This window comes from Pelophylax lessonae (assembly GCF_965119305.1).
Source record: "Pelophylax lessonae genome assembly, chromosome: 9".
In the NCBI taxonomy this organism is placed as follows: Eukaryota; Metazoa; Chordata; class Amphibia; order Anura; family Ranidae; genus Pelophylax; species Pelophylax lessonae.
In genome coordinates this window covers 136,573,725-136,593,917 of record NC_138776.1, presented here as the reverse complement: position 1 = coordinate 136,593,917, position 20,193 = coordinate 136,573,725, and the positions used below count along the sequence as shown (strand labels likewise).

Here is a 20,193-nt window from a genome sequence, read left to right as displayed (position 1 = left end):
AGACGGATGGAAAATAGGGTTTCCATCTGTCCAGATTTCACAGACAGGATTGGATCGGATAGCAGCGGGTGTCAGCGGAGATGTCACCGCCGACACCCGCTGCCCCATAGGGATGCATGGAGCATCCCATCAGGTCCGCCTAAAAAACTGACAGGCAGATCTGATCGGATCGCCCGTGTGAAAGGGGCCTTTCTGACACTTGTTGCTTAAAAAGTTAAAGTTTAAGTTAAAATCAATATTTTTTGCTAAAAAATTACATAGAAACTTTAAACATTATATATATATATATATATAGATTTTTTTTTTTTTTTTTTTTTTTAGCAGAGACCCTAGAGAAAAGAATGGCGATTGTTGCAATATTTTATGTCTCACTTTACTTGCACAGAGGTCTTTCAAATGCAGTTTTTTTGGAAGAAATACACTTTCATGAATAAAAAAAAAAAAAAAAAAAACATAGATTTGAAACAATTGAGTTAGCTCAATTTTTTGTATAATGTGAAAGATGAGGTTACGCCGAGTAAATAGATACCTAACATTTCATACTTTAAAATTGCAGACACTCGTGGAATGGCAACAAACTACATTACATAAAAATCTCCATAGGCGACGCTATAAAATGTTTTACAAGTTACCTGTTTAGAGTTACAAAGGAGGTCTAGTGCTAGAATTTTTGCTCTCACTCTAACGATCGTGGTAATACCTCACATGTGTGCTTTTAACGCTGTTTACATTTGCAGGCGCAACTTACATATGCATTCGCTCCTGCACGCGAGCACAGAATGATATGGCACTTTAATTTTTTTTTTCTTGTTTATTTTATTGTATTTTTTTTTTTTTTTTTTACACTGTACCTTTAGATTTTTTTTTTTTCATCACTTTTATTGCTGTCACAAGGAATGTAAACATCCCTTGTGACAGTAATAGGCAGTGACAGGTACTCTTTATGGAGGAATTCCTCCTTTGCACTTAAAAGCATTCAAAACACCAAGTTTGGCTCTTTTAAATACGGTCTTTTTTAAAAAATCTGGCACTTTTAGCCACTTCCAGACTGCCCGACGCAGTTTTACGTCGGTACTTTGACGTTAAATACCGGTGTATGGCAGCAGATAGCAGAGCCGTCGGTAGCGGGGAAAACGATCCGGTCCTCTCAGGTGCTGTGCAGGAAGTCAAGTGAGGGCAAGATGGTCCACGCTTGATTCTACAGCCTTGGAGGACCGGATCAACGTCATACATTGCTTCCTCCCAATGCCCTTTAAAGGGCCCATTTTTTTTCTTGCTGGAAAAAAAATCCTTTTTTTTTTTTTGCTTTTAAGTGTAGATGTGAGATCTGAGGTCTTTTTGACCCCAGATCTCACATTAAAAAGGACCTGTCCTGCTTTTTTCTATTACAAGGGATTTTTACATTCCTAGTAATAAGAATAAAAGTGATAAAAATATATTTTTTTGAAGGGACGTGTAAAAATAAAAAAAATTAAAGGTAAAATAAATGGGAAATTTTTTTTTAAAGTGCTCCGTCCCTCTGAGTTTGCACGCAGAAGCGAATGCATGCACAAATCGCGCCCACATATGGAAACTATTTTTAAACCACACATGTGAGGTATTACTGCGATCGTTAGAGCGAGAGCAATAAGTACAGCCCTACCCTCTGTAACTCTAAACTGATAACCTGTAGACATTCTTAAAGCGTCGCCTATGGAGATTTTTACGTACCAATGTTTGTCCCCATTCCACAGGCGTGCGCAATTTTGAAGCATGTTGGGTATCTATTTACTCTGCGTAACATTATATTTCACATTATAGAAAAAAAAAAAAAAATTGGCCTAACTTTATTGATTTCTTATTTTTTATTAAAAAAAGTGTTTTTTTTTTCCACAATAATTGCGTTTGTAAGACCGCTGCACAAATACGGTGAGACATAAAGTATTGCAACATTCTCCATTTTGTTCTCTAGGGTCTCTGCTAAATATATATATATATATATATATATATATATATATATATATATTGTTTGGGGGTTCTAAGTAATTTTCTAGTAACAAATATTGATTTTAATTTGTAAACAATAAGTGTCAGAAATAGGCCTGGTCCTTCAGGCCTCGTTCACATAGGGGCGATCTGACTTCGGGTGGCGACCTCCGAGGTCGCGGTGCGAGCAGCGCGCCGCGACCTCGGAGAGGCCGCCACAGACTTCATAACATTGAAGTCTATGGCGGTTGCCTCCGGGTTGCCCCAAAGAAGCTCCGGACCCTTTTTCTAAGTCAGAGCGACTTGTGTCGCTCCTATTAGAACAGGTCCGCAGCTTTCCTATGGAAGGTGACCTACGGCGACCTGTGAGGCTACCAGGTCACCTCACAGGTCGCCTTAGTGTGAACAGGGGCTAAGTGGTTAAGGCTCAAGTATCTGGAAGTGATGTCATGACATCGCTTCCCAGTTACTAGATCCAAGACCCGATCAAAGCCGAAACTGGCTTTGCTCAGGACTCTGGCCAGCCGGTGGGACGGCAGACCCGGGCAGAACAGCAGAAGGTGGCGGAAGGGGGCATGAGGGGGGGGGACGTCCCCTCCCGCTGCTTGTGATAACGGCCAAGCGGCTGCTTAGCAGCATCGGTTGTCCTCACAAGAAAGCCAACTGTCCACTCTAAAAAACTGCAGCCATCACCCCGGTACAACCCCTTGAACACGAAGGACGCAAATGTGTGTTACGTTAGCGTTAAGAATTTAAAGGTGCAGCCTGTCATTGGTTAGAACGAGTCATGCCTCATATCCCCAAACTACGTTGGTTAAAGAGAAACGCGGGGCTTCACACATGACATTATTCCACAAGCCTGACCGCTTGAACCTGTTGGTTGCTTGCAACACATGCTGTGCAATTCCTTCAAAATTGTAAGTGTGATTTTATTATTTTAATAAAATCTTGGTGAAATACTACACTATGTGAATTTCCTCTTTACTTTAACTTCCTCCATGGAGTCTATCTTCGCTTAGGAGTTCATGGAACCTTTGTATGCAAGATTGTGGTGTATATGGCTGCTATGCAGCAAGGCGTCTGATTTCTTGTCTCCTTGTAGGACCAGAGCAGCTGGTAGGGAGCTCATTTCATCTCTTGGGGTGTTTCATTTTAGGAGCACTTTTTCTTCAGTGGTGCATGTTATCATCATTCCTTCATGGCAAAGAAAGAGGAACTATTGATGTTTAGAAAATCTGAGCACCTTTTTGCACCTTATATATATTTTTTATATTATATTTTTGCACAGTGTTTGCACATTTAATACAGACTTTCTTTGCACAGATATGTCAATTTAGGATGAGTTTGTCATATGTTTAATGCACTTTATTTATTGTGTCTCTTTTGTGATTTAATAACTTATACCTAGCACAAGGATGGCGCACTTTTAATTATTGTTTGGTTGGAGCTGGTTAGTACAGGTGGCTGTGCGCTAGGGCTCTCACTCCCAGCGCAGATATATACGCTTGTTTTTTACAGTACACATCTTTCTGACCCCTGTGAATAAGCTCTAAAAATAAAGGTTAAGCACCAGGGTTCCAAAGTATGGAAAAGTTCCTGAATACGTAGAAGATATATGTTGCACCTATGTAACTTGTTACTCTATATATAGTGCATCCGGAATGTATTCACAGCGCTTCACTTTTTCCATATTTTGTTATGTTACAACCTTGTTCCAAAATGGATTCAATTAATTATTTTCCTCAAAATTCTACAAACAATACCCCATAATGACAACATGAAAGAAGTTTCTGCTAAATACTTTGTTGAAGCACCTTTGCCACCAACTACAGCCTCAACTCTTTTTGAGTATTAAGCTACAAGCTTGGCACACCTATTTTGGGCAGTTTCTCCCATTCTTCTTGGCAGGACCTCTCAAGCTCCATCAGGTTGGATGGGGAGCATCGGAGAACAGCCATTTTATTATCTCTCAAGAGATTTTCAATCAGGTTCATGTCTGGGCTCTGGCTGGGCCACTCAAGGACATTCACAGAGTTGTCCTGGGGCCACTCCTTTGGTATCCTGGCTGTGTGCTTAGGGTCATTGTCCTGTTGGAAGATGAACCTTCACCCCAGTCTGAAGTCCAGAGCGCTCTGGAGCAGCTTTTAATCAAGGATGTCTCTATACATTGCTGCATTCATCTTTCTCTCGATTCTGACCAGTTTCCCAGTTCCTGCCGCTGAAAAACATTCTTACAGCATGATGCTGTCACCACCATGCTTCACTGCTGGGATGGTATTGGCCGGGTAATGAGTGGTGCCTGGTTTCCTCCAGACATGACACTTGCCATTCAGGCCAAAGAGTTGAATCTTTGTTTCATTAGACCAGAGAATATTGTTTCTCATGGTCTGAGAGTCCTTCAGGTGCCTTTTGGCAAACTCCAGGTGGGCTGTTATGTGCCTTTTAATGAGGCTTCCGTCTAGCCACTCTACCATACAGGCCTGATTGCAGAGATCAACCATCTCCTGCTGCGGAGATGGTTGTTCTTCTGGAAGGTTCTCCTCTCTCCACAGAAAAATGCTGAAGCTCTGTCTAACCATCATGTTGTTGGTCACCTCACTGACTAAGGCCCTTCTCCCCCAATCGCTCAGTTTGGCTGGGTGGTCCACTCTAGGAAGAGTCCTGGTGGTTCCAAATTTCTTCTGTTTACGAAAGGACGCAGGCCACTGTGCTCATTGGGACCTTCAATGCTGCAGAAATGTTTCTGTACCCTTCCCCAGATCTGTGCCTCGATACAATATTGTCTCAGAGGTCTACAGACAATTCCTTGGACTTCATGGCTTGGTTTGTGCTCTGAAATGCACTGTTAACTGTGGAATCTTATATAGACAGGTGTGTGCCTTTCCAGATCATGTCCAATCAACTGAATTTACCACAGGTGGACTCCAATCAAGTTGTAGAAACATCTCAAGGATGATCAGTGGAAACAGGATGCTCAATTTTGAGTGTCATGGCAAAGGCTGTGAATACTTATGTCCAGTGTTTTGATTTCTGTTTTTTATTTTAATAAATTTTTAAAGATTTTAAACAAACTTCTTTCACATTTTCATCATGGGGTATTGTTTGTAGAATCTTGAGGAAAATAATGAATGTAATCCATTTTGGAATAAGGCTGTAATATAACAAAATGTGGAAAAAGGGAATACTTTCCGGATGCACTGTATGGTGACATTTGGGATAACTGGACAGAAAATCCACATTCAATCGGTTTAGTCCTAGAACTTTGACATGTCTTTTCATAAATTATGTTACAAACTTTTTTATATTATTCAAATTAGATTTAGTAGTCCTGTATGAACATTTTTTCTTTATGATTTCCTACTTAGATGTTGCTTTATAAATGTCTTTAGATGCTTGATTATGATTACAAACAATTTTAAGAAATCAGTCATATTACAGAGCAGTTACTTCATCATGCTAACGATTGTTTTTATTGGTGTTTGTGCAAACTCCTTTATTTGTTTATTACATCAAGCTTTGTTTAATAATCAAATAAGGGAAAAAACGCTCCATCAATGACCTTATTTGCCCTAGAGGAAGTATACTTAAAGCGTTTGTTACCCCAACACTTCATATTCCTGCTATGTGCCTGCTGTACCATGAACTTGTATGAGAAAGTCTCCTATTCTATTTGTATTGCTTCCTTTATATGAAATCCCTGGTGTTTCTGCCAGTCCCTTTGCTTTCCTTTTAAAAACTGACCACACTAAGCAGGCTTATATGCGGGTTAGCTTCATTTTCCTATAGACGTCTTTTATATCCCGTGGTTTTGAAAGTTCTGCATTGCGGACAATATACCAATCAAAATTTAGACCAACGTTGGAAGAACAATTTGTAAACTTTTCGAAGTTTCAGATTGACTTGTATGTTGCATCTAAGTGCTGGTTCACATATCTGTGGTGATAGACATTGCATATGATTTGCAGTGCACTGCTCTGCAAATCACATGCGATGTCTGTGCGATGTAAATTCAGCCATACAGATTGTTTGGCTGAATTTGCATCGCATTCGGACACAACTCGCACAGGACCCTTTTTTGGGTCCGCACCAGATACGGAACGCATGGGTGTTCACACCTATGCAATCCGATTCATGTCTGACAGTTCGCACTGCGATATGTGAACTGATCTAGGGGTGTCCTTAACCTTCTATTGACACCCCCAGCGACTCGGATATGGCAGTGTGAACTGCCTGCGAGTTGAATGTGATGCGGGAACACGCAGTGGATTTGCAGGGTTCCCGCATCACATATGTGTGAAGCAGGACTTATTCCATTAATATTATTATTATACAGGCTTTATAGAGCGCAGTTTGTGCAGCGCTTTACAACATGAGGACAGATTGTATAAATCATAAATATTACAGACAATTTAAAATACAAATTTACCCACAGAAACTTGCTTCTTGTTCATGGTCATAAGAATTTACTGGGCAGGATTTTGCTGCCAGAAAGATCCCATGTAAAAAACACAAGTTACTGGATGTTTCATCAAGACCTGGCTTATACACATATAAAATTCTTCTTCATCCGCTTCAAGCTGGCCGTATTGCAATTTACACGTAAATGCTCATATACACTTGCGTATACACATAAAATACTGTACACAAATTAAGCATTTTACTCATTACTCATTGTTATGACACGTTGTTATATCTTGGCACGTATTTCAATAAAAATCTTTGAAGGAAAATACTGCACACAAATGTACAATTGTAATTGTCTATATTTTTACTGATCTGAATATATTGCAGTATTATGGATCTTCCAGCAAATGTGTGCATTGTCCCATAGACAAAAATGTACCTGTGTTCAGATCCTTAAAAAAAAATGCGACACAATCGCTGTTTTTTTCTTTTTTTTTGCGCCCGTGTGTAAGAGGCGATATTCTTTATACACAACCCACACAATAAAAGAACATTTAGCCACAGGTACCCTATCTAGCATCTCTGCAGGACAGCAGATTACGACACATACTTCACTGCACATACTTGAATTCTTTTATTCTAACGTTATTTGAACAATACAGCTAATAATTGTGTAACATGTGAGGCATGTTCAGGGGTGCACTCATAACAGACTTGCTTTCAACCCATCTAGTCATCTTGGCTTATCAAGCAAGGGAGATAAATTCCTATGGGCTGCTCCCTTTTTTTTACTCACTCCTGGCTGGGAGCCACCTACAGTTCAGAAACACAGCCTCTGAAAAAGCCAGCACTGATTGAGCTCTTAGTTCAGTTTCCTCTGTAGCTGAGACAAGAATCCAGCCTCCAGTTCTCCTTACAGCTGGAAACTGGCTCCTTTTTTACATAGCTGGCTGTACAGATTGTGCGGAGAGAGAGCTCAGCAATGCTGACAATCATGGATACTGATAGAGGAAAAGAAGAATTTAAAGCCTTACATTAAGTAACATTGCGGAGGGGAGGTGCAGGTCCTAAAGTCCCTACCTTCTGGAGAAGTGCACAAACCACGAAATTGACTTTGCTGGAGCGAGACAATGTTTAACTGGCATAAGACCTTTGCTATTCTGCCACATTGGAAGAGAGGTATGTCTTAAGATTTTGACACATTGTTGGATATATTTGCTATTTTTTTGTTTTTACGTTCTTTTTTTTTATACCGTTTTATGTTTGAACAGTAAAATTGCAACTTGGCATAATACTGTGATATTATTATTATTATTATACAGGATTTATATAGCACCAACAGTTTGCGCAACGCTTTACAACATGATACAGTACAGTTACAATACAATTTAATACAGGAGGAATCAGAGGGTCCTCCTCGTTAGAGCTTACAATCTAAAAGGGAGGGTCAAGTAATACAAAAGGTAATAACTGTGGGGGATGAGCTGTGCACAGATTTAGAATATATATGGAAAACAGATGGAAGTTACAACAGCTAAATATAGGCAGTGCGATCGACTTACTAAAGAATAGAGACTGTTCATTTAGCAAGACGTACGTTCATTTTTAAAAGTGAATGTTTGTAAATAAGGTGAAGGTGTGTTGACTTAGAGCCCATTCACACTAGCGCGACTTGTCAGGCGACTTGTCAGCCTGACAAGTCGCACTCCCTCGCGGTCCATTGACCGCTACAGGATCCGTTCTAATAGGAGCGACACAAGTTGCTCCGACTTAGAAAAAGGGTCCTGTACTATTTCGGGGCGACCTCAAATCAACTTGCATAGACTTCCATTATGTGAAGTCCCTGCAAGTCGCTCCAAAGTCGTGGTGCACTGTAATGCACAAGTCGCCCCCGAAGTAGTAAGGAGTCGTGTCGCCTCTATGCGAACCGGCTCTTAGAATATCTAATCATGCTCTACTAAAAATCTATTTTGTTTAAATTTCTCTTGCATGTGATTGGATATTCAAATTGAACACAACTTCACCTTATTTACTAACATTCACTTTTCTAGGTGAACAACCTACCTTTTTTTTAGCAAATTAAGTCTTGTTTTGGCTGACCATACAAGGCTGACATACATTCACTTTTCTAGGTGAACAACCTACCATCTTTAGCAAATGAACCCTGTTAGAGCTGACCATACAAGGCTGAATTGGCCTAAATCTGAGCCAAAAGGGCAGCAACCGGCCCAAAAAACTTCAACTGAAAAGTCAAAGGAGCCAGGTGGAAAATTGTTAGCTGAACAGTGGCTGCATCCAATCAGATGTAGTCACTATTTGGGTATCCAGAGAGCTACAGGTGTTGTGGCTGTCTGCACACAACAGCCGTCAGGGAAGAGTCCTTCATTCCCTCTGTTTAGTGTGGATGGAAGAATCCATTAGGTTTCCATTAGAAATCAATTTGCCTATGGCCAGCTTAAGTTTACAGTTTGTACACAGAGGATGTGATTAAAGAGGAAAAAAAATGCGCCAAATTTTCTTTTTTTTTAAAAAAACCCCTGCAACATAAAGGCATAATGTGCTAGTATTCATCACATACTAGCATATTAATAAATACTTACCTTAGAATAAAGCCCTGCACCGCCATGCTGTGAGCTCTGACAGACGGTTCCATCTTCACCTGCTCTTCCTTCCCGGTTTGCATCCTCTGGCCGTCTGATTGGCCATGTCGCGATGACGTCACTCCGCACATGCGCACAGGAGTTGCGGGCCGCGGCACTTAGCTCTGAAGGGACGGCACGGATATATCGTCCCTTCAGAGCGCATACGCTAGTGACATCACCAGCTGCATGAAGAGTGAATATCTTGTTTAGGAGATATTCATAGTACCTACAGTACCTTATTATAGGCTTACCTGTAGGTACAATTCTACAGAATAGGTTTACATCCACTTAAAGTGAAGTGAATCTGTATTTGTTTCAAACAACCAGTCATTTAAGTACCAATCTAAATAAATCTTTACTATGAACACAGGGTGGTTCTCTTCATTGTTGTAAATCCCCCCACAGTTCTGAGTGCAGCGTAAAAGTGTGAAAAGTCACACTGAAAAAAAAAAAGCATCTGACTAAGTGGGTGAGTGACTTAATGTTTAACAAATAGGTTTGCTTAAATAGGGTTTAAAGGAAAATTAAAGAAAAAAAATCTTAAATTGTGACCAACACAGCTTCACTGGCCTGGTGAACCTTTAAATCACAAGTTAGAAATCCCAAGCCAGATGTTACTTATTGAAGGCATATAGAAGTTTGTTTAGGAATCATGAATTATCATTCTGGAACATTTGGCTTTTGTATTGCATATTGGAAATAGCAGTGCAAAAATGTCAAGGAACTTTGAAAAGTTTACTGCTGGTTTATAGAGCAACGTGACAAGTAGTGTAAGTGAACCATCTGGCATGAATTTCTCCCTATATTCTTAGCCAACAGTGCAGGTTTGCTGTACAATACTGGTACCTTATGGACTGTTGGTGGATGATAGATTAGTGATGTTAAATCCAAATTACTTTTACTTTTTTTTTTTCATTGACAACAAAAGTAAGAACAATATGTTCTGAATGTTAACCTGATGTTAGCTGTGCCAAGAAACACTACTGCAGTTAATGGATTTTCAAGCAACACCACTAATAAATGGTCAGTGCATCAGATGAGCAGAATCCAAGGCCCGATTCATCTCATTTTCATTCTTTTCTCTATAAAGTGGCACAGTGCAAACCAGACAAAATGTTAGGTGATTGAAATATCCCAATGCTGCCCATTGCTGTCCTGTTAGTTTGAAGATAATGAGAAAATTAGGGTCATGATGATGTAGCCCTACATGGTCTGATCTTTCCAAATGATGCATCAGATTCAATCATCACCTGTGACAAATGGAGTGGGAACAGGACTTTGGTGTCTTTTTATTAACATTTTTTTTTTTTAATCACAGATAGTTTTTTTTTTGGTTTTATCTACTGGTAGTCCATCATCCTCAGTCTAATGCCTAGTACACACGCAACGATTATCGGCCGACCGATCGTCCGAATTTTGTCCAGAGTTGTGTTTTGTTGGTTGGAATGTCAGTTGGGCATAATAATATGCCTAGACGGCATGGGAGTGTGGCTGCAATCGTTTTGTGAAGTTATTTTTAAATTCGGGACTTTAGCGTAATCGCCGCTATGTTTTTAGCTTATCGGGTTTTTGAATGGAGTTTCTAGGTGGGAAGAACTCGGATTGGCTGATTCAAGTCAAAGAAGGTGGGAAAGTCACGCGTCAGCCGGCGGGAAACATGTGATCCACGCGCGGCTACGTCATAGGCATAGGCCTATATAAAGGGCGGCGCGGCTTCAGTCTCCTCAGTGTCTCTGAGCGGCTTGGCGAGCTCGTCACCCCCCCTCCCTGTCGTGGCACGTTTATGTGGTCTGTCACCCTTGGATCAAGGGGGGACTTGTTTGAATATTTAAACATTTATTTTGACTGGTCATCACTCGAGTCCTGCGGCTGAGTGATGTGGTTTTCAGAAATTTGAATTTATTAATATTTATGGAATATTTATTTATTTATTTATTTATATTTATTAATATTTAATATTATTTATTTGATGAATTATTAAAGTTGTTTACATTAATTCTAAACCAATAAATGTGCCGCGGCCAAATATTTTATCCATCCATGAGTGGTCTGTACATTATTGAGTGGTCTGTGTTTATTTATCAATATTTATTGACATAGCAGTCTACATTCCCATGTGCCTAGACTGCACACAAATTTTCTCGGCCAACAAAAATCTACTTCAGAAGTGATGTCATGTGCTGGTTTACTTTCCGTGTGTTTTTTCTTCTCTGAGCATGCCCAGTCTTGCTCGTCAGATTTTTGTCTGCCGAAATCTGTACTGACTGACGGAAAATCGGCCGTTGTGTTGACGGCCAACAAAAATTTTATAGCCTGCACACCAGATTTTTTTCGGCCGAAAAGTCGGTTGTCGGAAGCATCATACTAACAAGCCGAAAATCGGCCGATCGGACGTTGGCTGCAAATTCACGGCCAATAATCGATGCGTGTGTACGAGGCTTTAGGCCAGTCTTTGGTTTAGAATGTTATTTAAATGACGGTTGTTTTCTATTTTTTTGATATGCATGACGGTGTATGTAAAAACAACTTGGTTTTGTAAATCCTGAGAATTGCAGAAAGAGAACTGCTAGGAAACAACTGATAAATCAGATGGAGTCTCAGCTCACCCTATCCATCCAGCTTTTTGAAATGTCTTCTCTTTTAGCAAGGTGTGAAATTCTCCATACAACAGCAGTATTCATTATAAGAGTTACAACCTGATCTGAGCCAGGCTAATGGAAAACAATAACACCAGCGACCTCTGGAAAAACCAGCCAAGTGATCTAGCATGCTCTCACTAATCTCTGAAATTGGAATATTCCACTTATTCACCTACTGAATGAGAACCTGAGGATTGCAGTCCCATACTGAAATCTGCATTTTTAACACACATATAAAAAAACTGGAGGCATAAAGTGGATTCAGTATAGTCAATGCTTTTATAGAAAATTGACTAATAAAGATTGTTTTAATAGACCTGACATTGATTTCTTCTGCATTTATAAAAAAAAAAAAGTTACTTAAAAAGAAGCATTTCCCAAACCGATATTTATCACATATGGCTGAAAAAGAATGTTGAAAGTACACCTGTCATGCCCAGAAGTGAAGGGCTTGGAATGCTTCAAGGAAGTCTGGCAGAATAGAAATTTTGGAGCAGCCACTGCTTACTTCTTTCTGAAGGCGCAGGCTCCATAACTATCATCCTTATCAATTTCTTTAAGTGATTTCCTCATGCAGAAAATGTGTTGGCATATTAGGGCCCTCTGCACACGGGGGTGTCTAGCTGCTGTGCGTCCCTCTTGGCATTTTAGCACATGTCTAGCATCTCTAGCCCCACTGCCTGCAGCCAGTCAAAGTCTATAACAGGCTGCACCTGGATCAGGCCAAATGCTGTACCAAGTGGTACTCAAGTTTAAGGCCCTATACGTCACACAGCAGCTAGATACAGCTAGAGTTGTCTCTCTTTGGTGGGTGCAAAAAATACCTGTTGATCATGTCAGAAATTCAGAGCTTTCCTTTGCACATTTTCTGTGTCATCTTAAGGAGTCTACAGAATGTTAAGAGTCTATCTTGTGGAGAACAGAATAGGAGGATGGTTTTAGTAGTTTTGCAAAAGACAAGATGGACAGGCGTTTGTGATGAAGGAGCAGGGTCCCAACACATGTCAGTGGAGGTACTGTTCGATTAACTTTTGTCAAAGGAGCCAGGTGGAAAATTATCAGCCAAACATGCAATCAGATGAAGCCACTGTTTGGGTATTTTGACAGCCACGGGTTCTGGCTGTCAGAATACAATAGGAATCAGGAGAAATACATCCATCTGTACTGTTTAGAGTGGATGGAGGAATCTGTTAGAGTTCCTTTGTTCAGCCGGCAGTTTCAGGCTAATGTTCCTTTTTCCCCATAGAAAACGAAAAAATGTGTTTTTACGACACAGTATTGCTTCCAAGGTTTGGCCAAAGATGATGCAAAATTTGCAGTGTTTCCAATACAATGTTCTTTGACAATAGTGATAGAAAAATCTTTCAAAGCTTCAGTCTGATATCTGTTAATGGCCTAAAACTACGTATAGGTATTAAATGTTCTTGCCAGATTTTTAGAAAGAAATATAGTAAATAAACTGAATTAATTTCTTTTACTCAAGAATATTGTTTTTATGACCAGTATCCAATGTCTATTGAGATGTTACATTTTGTTCAAAATTAGGACCACCCTATTGTGGACATAAACAGAATCCAGTCTGAGAGAGGGGAGCCTATAGACAGCTAGGAAAAAACCTGGGATCCATGGAGGGCTAGTCAAAAGACAGGGCCCATGGAGGACTAGCAAAGGAGATGGGCTAGTTAAGGACTCAAAAACAAGAGGACAACATTTAAAGGAAACCTGTATTGGAGGAAATATGGTGACGGCCATTGCTGGCCTCCTTTTAATAAAGATAGTTACCTGGCAGTATCTAACGTCAGTATTTTAATTCACTAACTGAGAACAAGCATGCACATTAGACATTTAAAATAGGAGTATAGCCAAAGCTTTTCATTAGTTCTGCACACCTCTGACCCGTTTTCAGCAGGCTTAAGCCTGTTGTCAGCTAACATCAAAGAGCCAATCCAGGCTCTGAAAAGATTCCGATCATATAGTCGAGATCTACCCAGATACCTGGACCCGAAGCTTGCTCAGCCTCTCTCTGAGTTGCTGAGAGCCTGATGCAGCTGCTCCCACCCCCTCCACAGCCCAGCGTTCTAGTGAGCACTGGATGGGCAGTACAGAGAGCCAGTGACTGACAGTTACCAGTTCTCTGCAGCCTGAAGACTGAGAGCTGAGCGATCAACAGTGTTTGATTGCTCAGTTCTCGGTCATAGAGCTGGCAAGGGACAGATGTAGCATTAGATGCTGCATCCACCTAGGTGAGTCAAATTTTTTTCCTAATGAATCCCAAAGTTATCTTAAGTCAAGTAGATAGCAGATTTCAGAAGCAAGGCTAACCTAAATAAGAAGAAACAGATATGTATTTCTGACACAAGGAAAGTAAAACAATTTAGGCATTTAACATTCCAGGATTTATTTGTATTTTGTCAATGAAGCTTACATTATTATTTAATAATCTATCAATGCCCAGCTATGGTTGCTAATTGTTTCTGAATACACACTGATCAAACACTATCACCTCTATTTGTACAGCAGTATTGTTAGGATTTTAGCAGTGAGCTTGATCAAAGGGACAGTGGAATCAGCAAGGTGCCATTGAACAAATGTTATGCCTCCTAAACCCCACAACATCTGTCTAAATAGCACTGGGAACTGTTTAATGACAGTGACTCACTGCCTGCCCAAACACAGTACTCTCATAAATTATCTTATCTCAGTCAGATCATAAACCATATAGTTTAAAAACAGACTTTTGTCTGAAGCCACAAATTAGGAAAATAATCCATTGAAATCCTTTCAACATGTTTAAATTGTGTTACAAGTCAGGGTTGTGTGTACAGTGAAGAATGGAAATAGCACAACATGACAAAGATGTTTTTACCAAAGCACTGATTTTAAAACTGTCTATTTCCTCTAAAATCCTAAACACCGTTGACAGTTCCTCCTTTAATCTTTCTGGTCTGGTCTCAACATGCTCGCATTATCTTATCTCTTCTTCAGGCCAGACACTTTAAATATGTGCATGTGTTAAGCCACTGAATTCCACACTGTGGACATAGTAAAGGTGTGTGATTATACATTCAAGGGGTTAGTATGGGATGTACTCATGCTCCAAATACAGCAAAGACTGAGGATATAAGAGTTTATCACAAGAGACTAAATGGGAGCACTGCATTTTCAAAGGTTTTTGTACTATCAGATTATTACACTGTTGTGTTTGCATTGGGGTGGGCATAAATAACCCAATAAAAGAAAGCAAGGTCCTAATTTTGAGATTCTGCTGTGAAATCTGGCCTATTCTCTAACCTACCCCCATGAGCAATCATGAAAATCTCTTGCAATGAGAGGGGTTCCTTATGGCACAATGGGATTTTCCAAGTTATGATTCTTCCTAAAGGAGATCTAGATGTATGATTCCTGTGTTAATTACCCTAATCCCTAACCTTAGAATCTCACTCCACCTGCTGCACCACATCTCAGGACATCAGCATTCCCTGCTCTGCTCTCTCACCTTAGAGTTTTACTCTACCGGCTACATACCCAAATATATAAAGAACAAGACAATTCTAACAGAATCAGACATTCTGATAATTGCTGTGGCAAGTGACCAGATCTGGGTACTGATATTTCACCACTATAGTCCCCGAACTTTGACCAATAATGAAAATATTACCTTCTATGATGACCCCAGGTCATCATAGGAACTAGGTCAGTGATCAAATGTTGTAATAAAATAGATGTGTGCATGCTTAGTCATTTACTACAAGGGTGTGTCTATGTGCTTAGCATCAACACTGATATCACAGAGGAAAAAAATCAATTGAACAAAATAATTCTAACAAATTGCAAGACTTTTGCATAGAAATCCAGTGTAAAATTGTCCAGAACTATGATTCTATAGGTGCAGGGGAGGTGATAATGCAAACAAAAAGCTAATGCTCAACTCCAATTTTTATATATTTTTTTCAATTGAATCAGTGAAGGGGGGGCAGAGGTATGTGAACAGAGAGGGTTAGTGTTAGGTTATAGGAAGGGTTAGTTTGATGGGGAGGCTTAGTGTACAGTGTTGCTCTCCATCTAACACTAACACTACCGGCAATCAGACCTGAAACCTAATGTATCATCACATGGATTTATGCTTAGGTCTAAAAGTGCCCATAGCAGCAGCAAGATCCTTCTTCACAGCTGCCAAGAATCTAAAAAGAAGCCCTGTTTTGCCAAATTCTGCAGGATTGGCCAGCAACCTCATGCCTGAAGTTATTATAAGAAAGGTTAGCTGGCTAATCCACATATATGTTGTTGATGAAGCTAGCATACGCAATCAACATTACTTTCTCTAGTTAGTTTATGCATATTAAGAGTTGCAAGCCTCAAGATTTAGGGCTTTCAAGGGAAATACTGAAAAGTTAATGTAAGCATTTGAGTGTGCTTTCACCTCATTTAGGCCACCACTTTACCTAATTTTCAGAGTAGAGGGTTCATTTAACAAATTATATTGCGTTTGCGTATAATATTTATTATTATTCATAGCTATACCACTGTGTAACAGTAAACTGTGGACTATTCCGAAACAACATGTATTTATTAGCACATGAAAAAAGTTGAATCAATAACATTAATGTGAAAAAGTAGATGCCTCTTGTGTTAGTACCACTCTTTTACGGCATTTTTCAGTATGTTCCCAAACATAACCTGTCCTCATCACCTCTTCTCACTCCTGAAAACATGACCGCTTTTGTCATGTCCTGGAGACATCAATACCTATCTATGCATTAGAATTGTTTTACATGCTTTAATATGGTGGTCTCTGATACCACGAAAAAATAGGCCAGGTTGTACAGTATGTAAATGCCCTGACTCAATTATACAGTATTACAGAATTATGAGCATAGTGGTGTTTTCTAACCATAAGGAGGATGCTTGTAGTGGTGCAGTGACAGGGCAAGAAATAAGCATTCTGAAATAGTATGTGAGTTGTCGTTATAGGAGCCATTGTCCCTCCAGTGGTCTTTAACTCTGTTACCCCATTGGCTAAACCACCAATCCATTGGTATATACATTTAAAAATATGTTTCCTCACCATGGCCTTTGTAGGAATGCATGTTATATTTTTATTTTATTTATTTTATTTTATATGTAATTGTTTTTGTCTTTAGCAAAGTTTTTTATTTTGTTGCAACAAGATGTTTTTTATTTTTTTCGCAGAACTTTAAAATGAACCCATTAGGTTTTGGGCAGTTTAGGTTGAGAATATGGTAGGAAAAGACCACATTAAAACCCACATACCAGAACAGTCAGTAGATATTGGCAGCTGATATTGTGAACAAGTCTTATATATTCCTGCAAATGTCAACATAATTGTGCTCCCTTTATCCTAGAAATTATTAGTAGCTATTGAAGCTACAAATAAAATTTAAGGACCAATAGGAAAGTGCAGGTTTCAGGAGTGGGTGGTGACAAGCTTTTGGTAAAAGTCAAAATTTGCATATAATTTCAGCTGCCAAATGTCTTTGGGTCTACTGACTGCTTTGACATGCAGTTTTCACTGGTAACTTTTGCGTTTGCATGTTTTTTCTCATATGCTCAGTTTGAATTGCTTGGGCTTTTGACAGGTTTACATCAAGAAAGGAAATGGATTCAGTATGGTACTTAGCAATGCAAGTGACACATGGGAAATCTTGTCCTGTTTTGACTGCCCACACAATGCAAGCCTGTTGTTTTCTATGCTGTTTTCACTGACCTGCGAATAAGTGCAGGACACTGTTTAAGACATTATCAACATGGACCTTAGATGATCCACAAAGAACTCTAGGAGTGACCCTAAACAGAAGGAGACAAAGACGCCACATTTATGTCTGTCATCATGTAATGAGAGTTTTAGCTAAACAAACACCATAAGGGAGAACTGTTTTGTCTGTTTTCAGTTAACATATTCACTGGATGCAGTGGAACAACTGCAGGCTATAGACATATTCCCCAAAACCCTCATCTAAAAGCTCTAAACATTACTCTCCATAATAGCATTTTAGCATCTGTGGAATTAGCCATGCTATTTCTACTCATTCGGTTGAAAAATACCTCAAATTTTACTAATGCATTACTAAAAAAAAAAAACAGGAATTTTATTTAAAATATCATTTTTAGCATAACAGTTACAAGGATTCTCTAAAAGTAGAACTCGTGTAAATAACACAAGTTGAGTAATAACTATGCAATTAGCACAGTAACAAATGTAAGTATTTAAAATACCTTTTCTTTACCAATGGCTTGCTAAAATGAATATACTGGTTTTAAACTAAGCTCATATATCTAAATATCTGACTTATGATAGATATTATCATTGCCGCTGCCACCACCACTACTGCAGTATATAGTAAAACAAAAAAGTTAGCTAGATTTGAATGGAGGGTCCAGTTATAAACATTGTGGTTGACTTACTAAAGTATGTGGAGAAGGGTTTTATTGTCTCTGTATGACCCAGGTAGTCGTTGTTTGCCACCGTCTCGTAATATAATGCCAAAGAATTGTTTGGGTGCCTCAAACCTAGAGGTTGGGACTTTAAGGGCAAGGTGAAACGTTATTTGTAAAATAAACACCTTTTTTAAACTATTTACAATATAATACAAGTTACAAGTTATATGGGTATTCCCATTAGTTTAGACATTTTAGTGATATGGGTGGAGGCCCATGATGATAACAAGACAGACCCCTCTCTGAACACAGTTGCTTGTTTATGGAACAACAGAGAGAATAAAAAAGTCTGACAAAGTCACTGTCTTCACCTGTCACATACTTTCATATCTTCCTCTCACCTTCACCATGGGCCTCCACCCATGTCACTAAAATGTCTAAACTAATGGGAATACCCATATAACTTGTAACTTGTATTATATTGTAAATAGTTTAAATAAAGTGTTTATTTTACAAAAAAAACGTTTCACCTTGCCCTTAAAGTCCCAACCTCTGGGTTTGAGGCACCCAAACAATTCTTTGACTTACTAAAGTATAAGAGCATGTTCACTTTGCAAAGTGAATTTTTACTTATGGGGTGAAACTGTGCTGACTTCAGTCATCCAATCATGTGCATGCAAAAATGCAGTTTTTAATTTTATTTTATTTTAATGCACGTAATTGGGTATTCTTTTCAAGGTACATTTTAACTTGTTTTGCCCCATTCAATAAGATAAGTGAACATTTACGTGGCAAATCGAAAATCCACTTTCAATAAAAAGAACATGCTCTACTCCTCTAATCAACCATACTATCTCCTCTTGTTGCCTTCTACAACTACTACTTTTTGCTTAGGGCAATTCCTGTTTACACCCCTTTGTTTTGAAGTAGTACAAATGTGCCAAAACTACCACTTTGTAATGTATATGCAGCTAAGCAAATGGAGCTACAAGGAGAAAAGAGACGAATTATACACCATCAGCAGGAACCTATTAGTGCTATTGTTCTTAGCCTCAAATATGTCCATCCCTTTAGCCCCATACACATGGGCCGAATGTCAGGAGACATTTGGCCCATGTGTATGTCAATGTCAGCAGGTCCGACAGAAGTCAATGGCAGAGAGGGATGATCGGAGTGTTCTGGCGAGGGGAGGGCAGTCCCCGTCAGAACACCACATCTCAGCAGGGGGAGATCACTTTACTAACATCAGATCATTAGTACAGCGGCTCAGACTGGAGCTGTCAATTCATTTTTGTTCAACCTGCTGGGTTGAACAAAACAAAACTATTCGTGTGTACCAGGCTTTCGTTTTAACCAGTGTTTAGCTACTACATACAGTTGGCTTACATGGACCTGCAAAACTGATTTATAGCAACTATGTAGAAATATCATAATGTTCAGTAAGTTTTTTTTTTCAGCAGACAAACTCTCCTAATGAAAGCTGTGAAGACAGTTTAAAGTTGTCCTAATTAAAAAGAGATCTATGTTTCCGTATAGTCACCAAACAGATTGATACCAGCAGGTAGAGATTCAAAGTTTTTAATTTGATTGGTAACTTCAGTGGTGGTTTCTAGCTAGACAGGGCAGGTCCCACCTCACCTTTGCATTACTCTGGCCATTGCCTGTCCAATTAAGCTGCTGCTATAAACCAACTGTCTCCTTCTTGTTGCAGGTCAGTTCTCATATCTAGGGTTAGAAAGCACTTAGGAACATGGAACAAAGTATTTTGTTCAACAGGGTACAGAGCTGTAAAATAAATTAATGATACATTTTCTTTAAAGTGTATGTCTAAACAATGCCTGGAGTTACACTTTAAGAGAAGATCAGAGAATAAATTACATACACCTGAGGACAAAATGGCAGGCTAACTGTGCCAGCATAACGTCATAAGTATCAGCATATTATACCATAAAAATAATTGTTAATTAAAATGAATAAACTATCAATAGAAATAAGAAACAAAGAATGCATATAGCTTCAGTCTTGGCACGCGGTAATGGTGATGTAATAATGTATGGCAGTATTCCTATTTTCCTGTGCTTTAGAAATCAGAAAGGCTTGTGCAGGGCTTCTCCATTCATCGATTTCTGGCTCCTATATCTGTAATT

General features: G+C 39.2%; 1 protein-coding gene across 1 annotated transcript in view; it reads left to right on the top strand.

The window, feature by feature from the left end:
- The first annotated feature begins 7,439 nt into the window (after positions 1 to 7,439).
- LOC309562543 (uncharacterized protein) overlaps positions 7,440 to 20,193 on the top strand; it is a 59,390-nt gene continuing 46,636 nt past the window's right edge. The window contains exon 1 of the mRNA XM_082266790.1: positions 7,440 to 7,548. Coding sequence (XP_082122916.1) covers positions 7,500 to 7,548 — 49 coding nt within the window. The 5' untranslated portion in view covers positions 7,440 to 7,499. The remainder of the gene's footprint in view (positions 7,549 to 20,193) is intronic.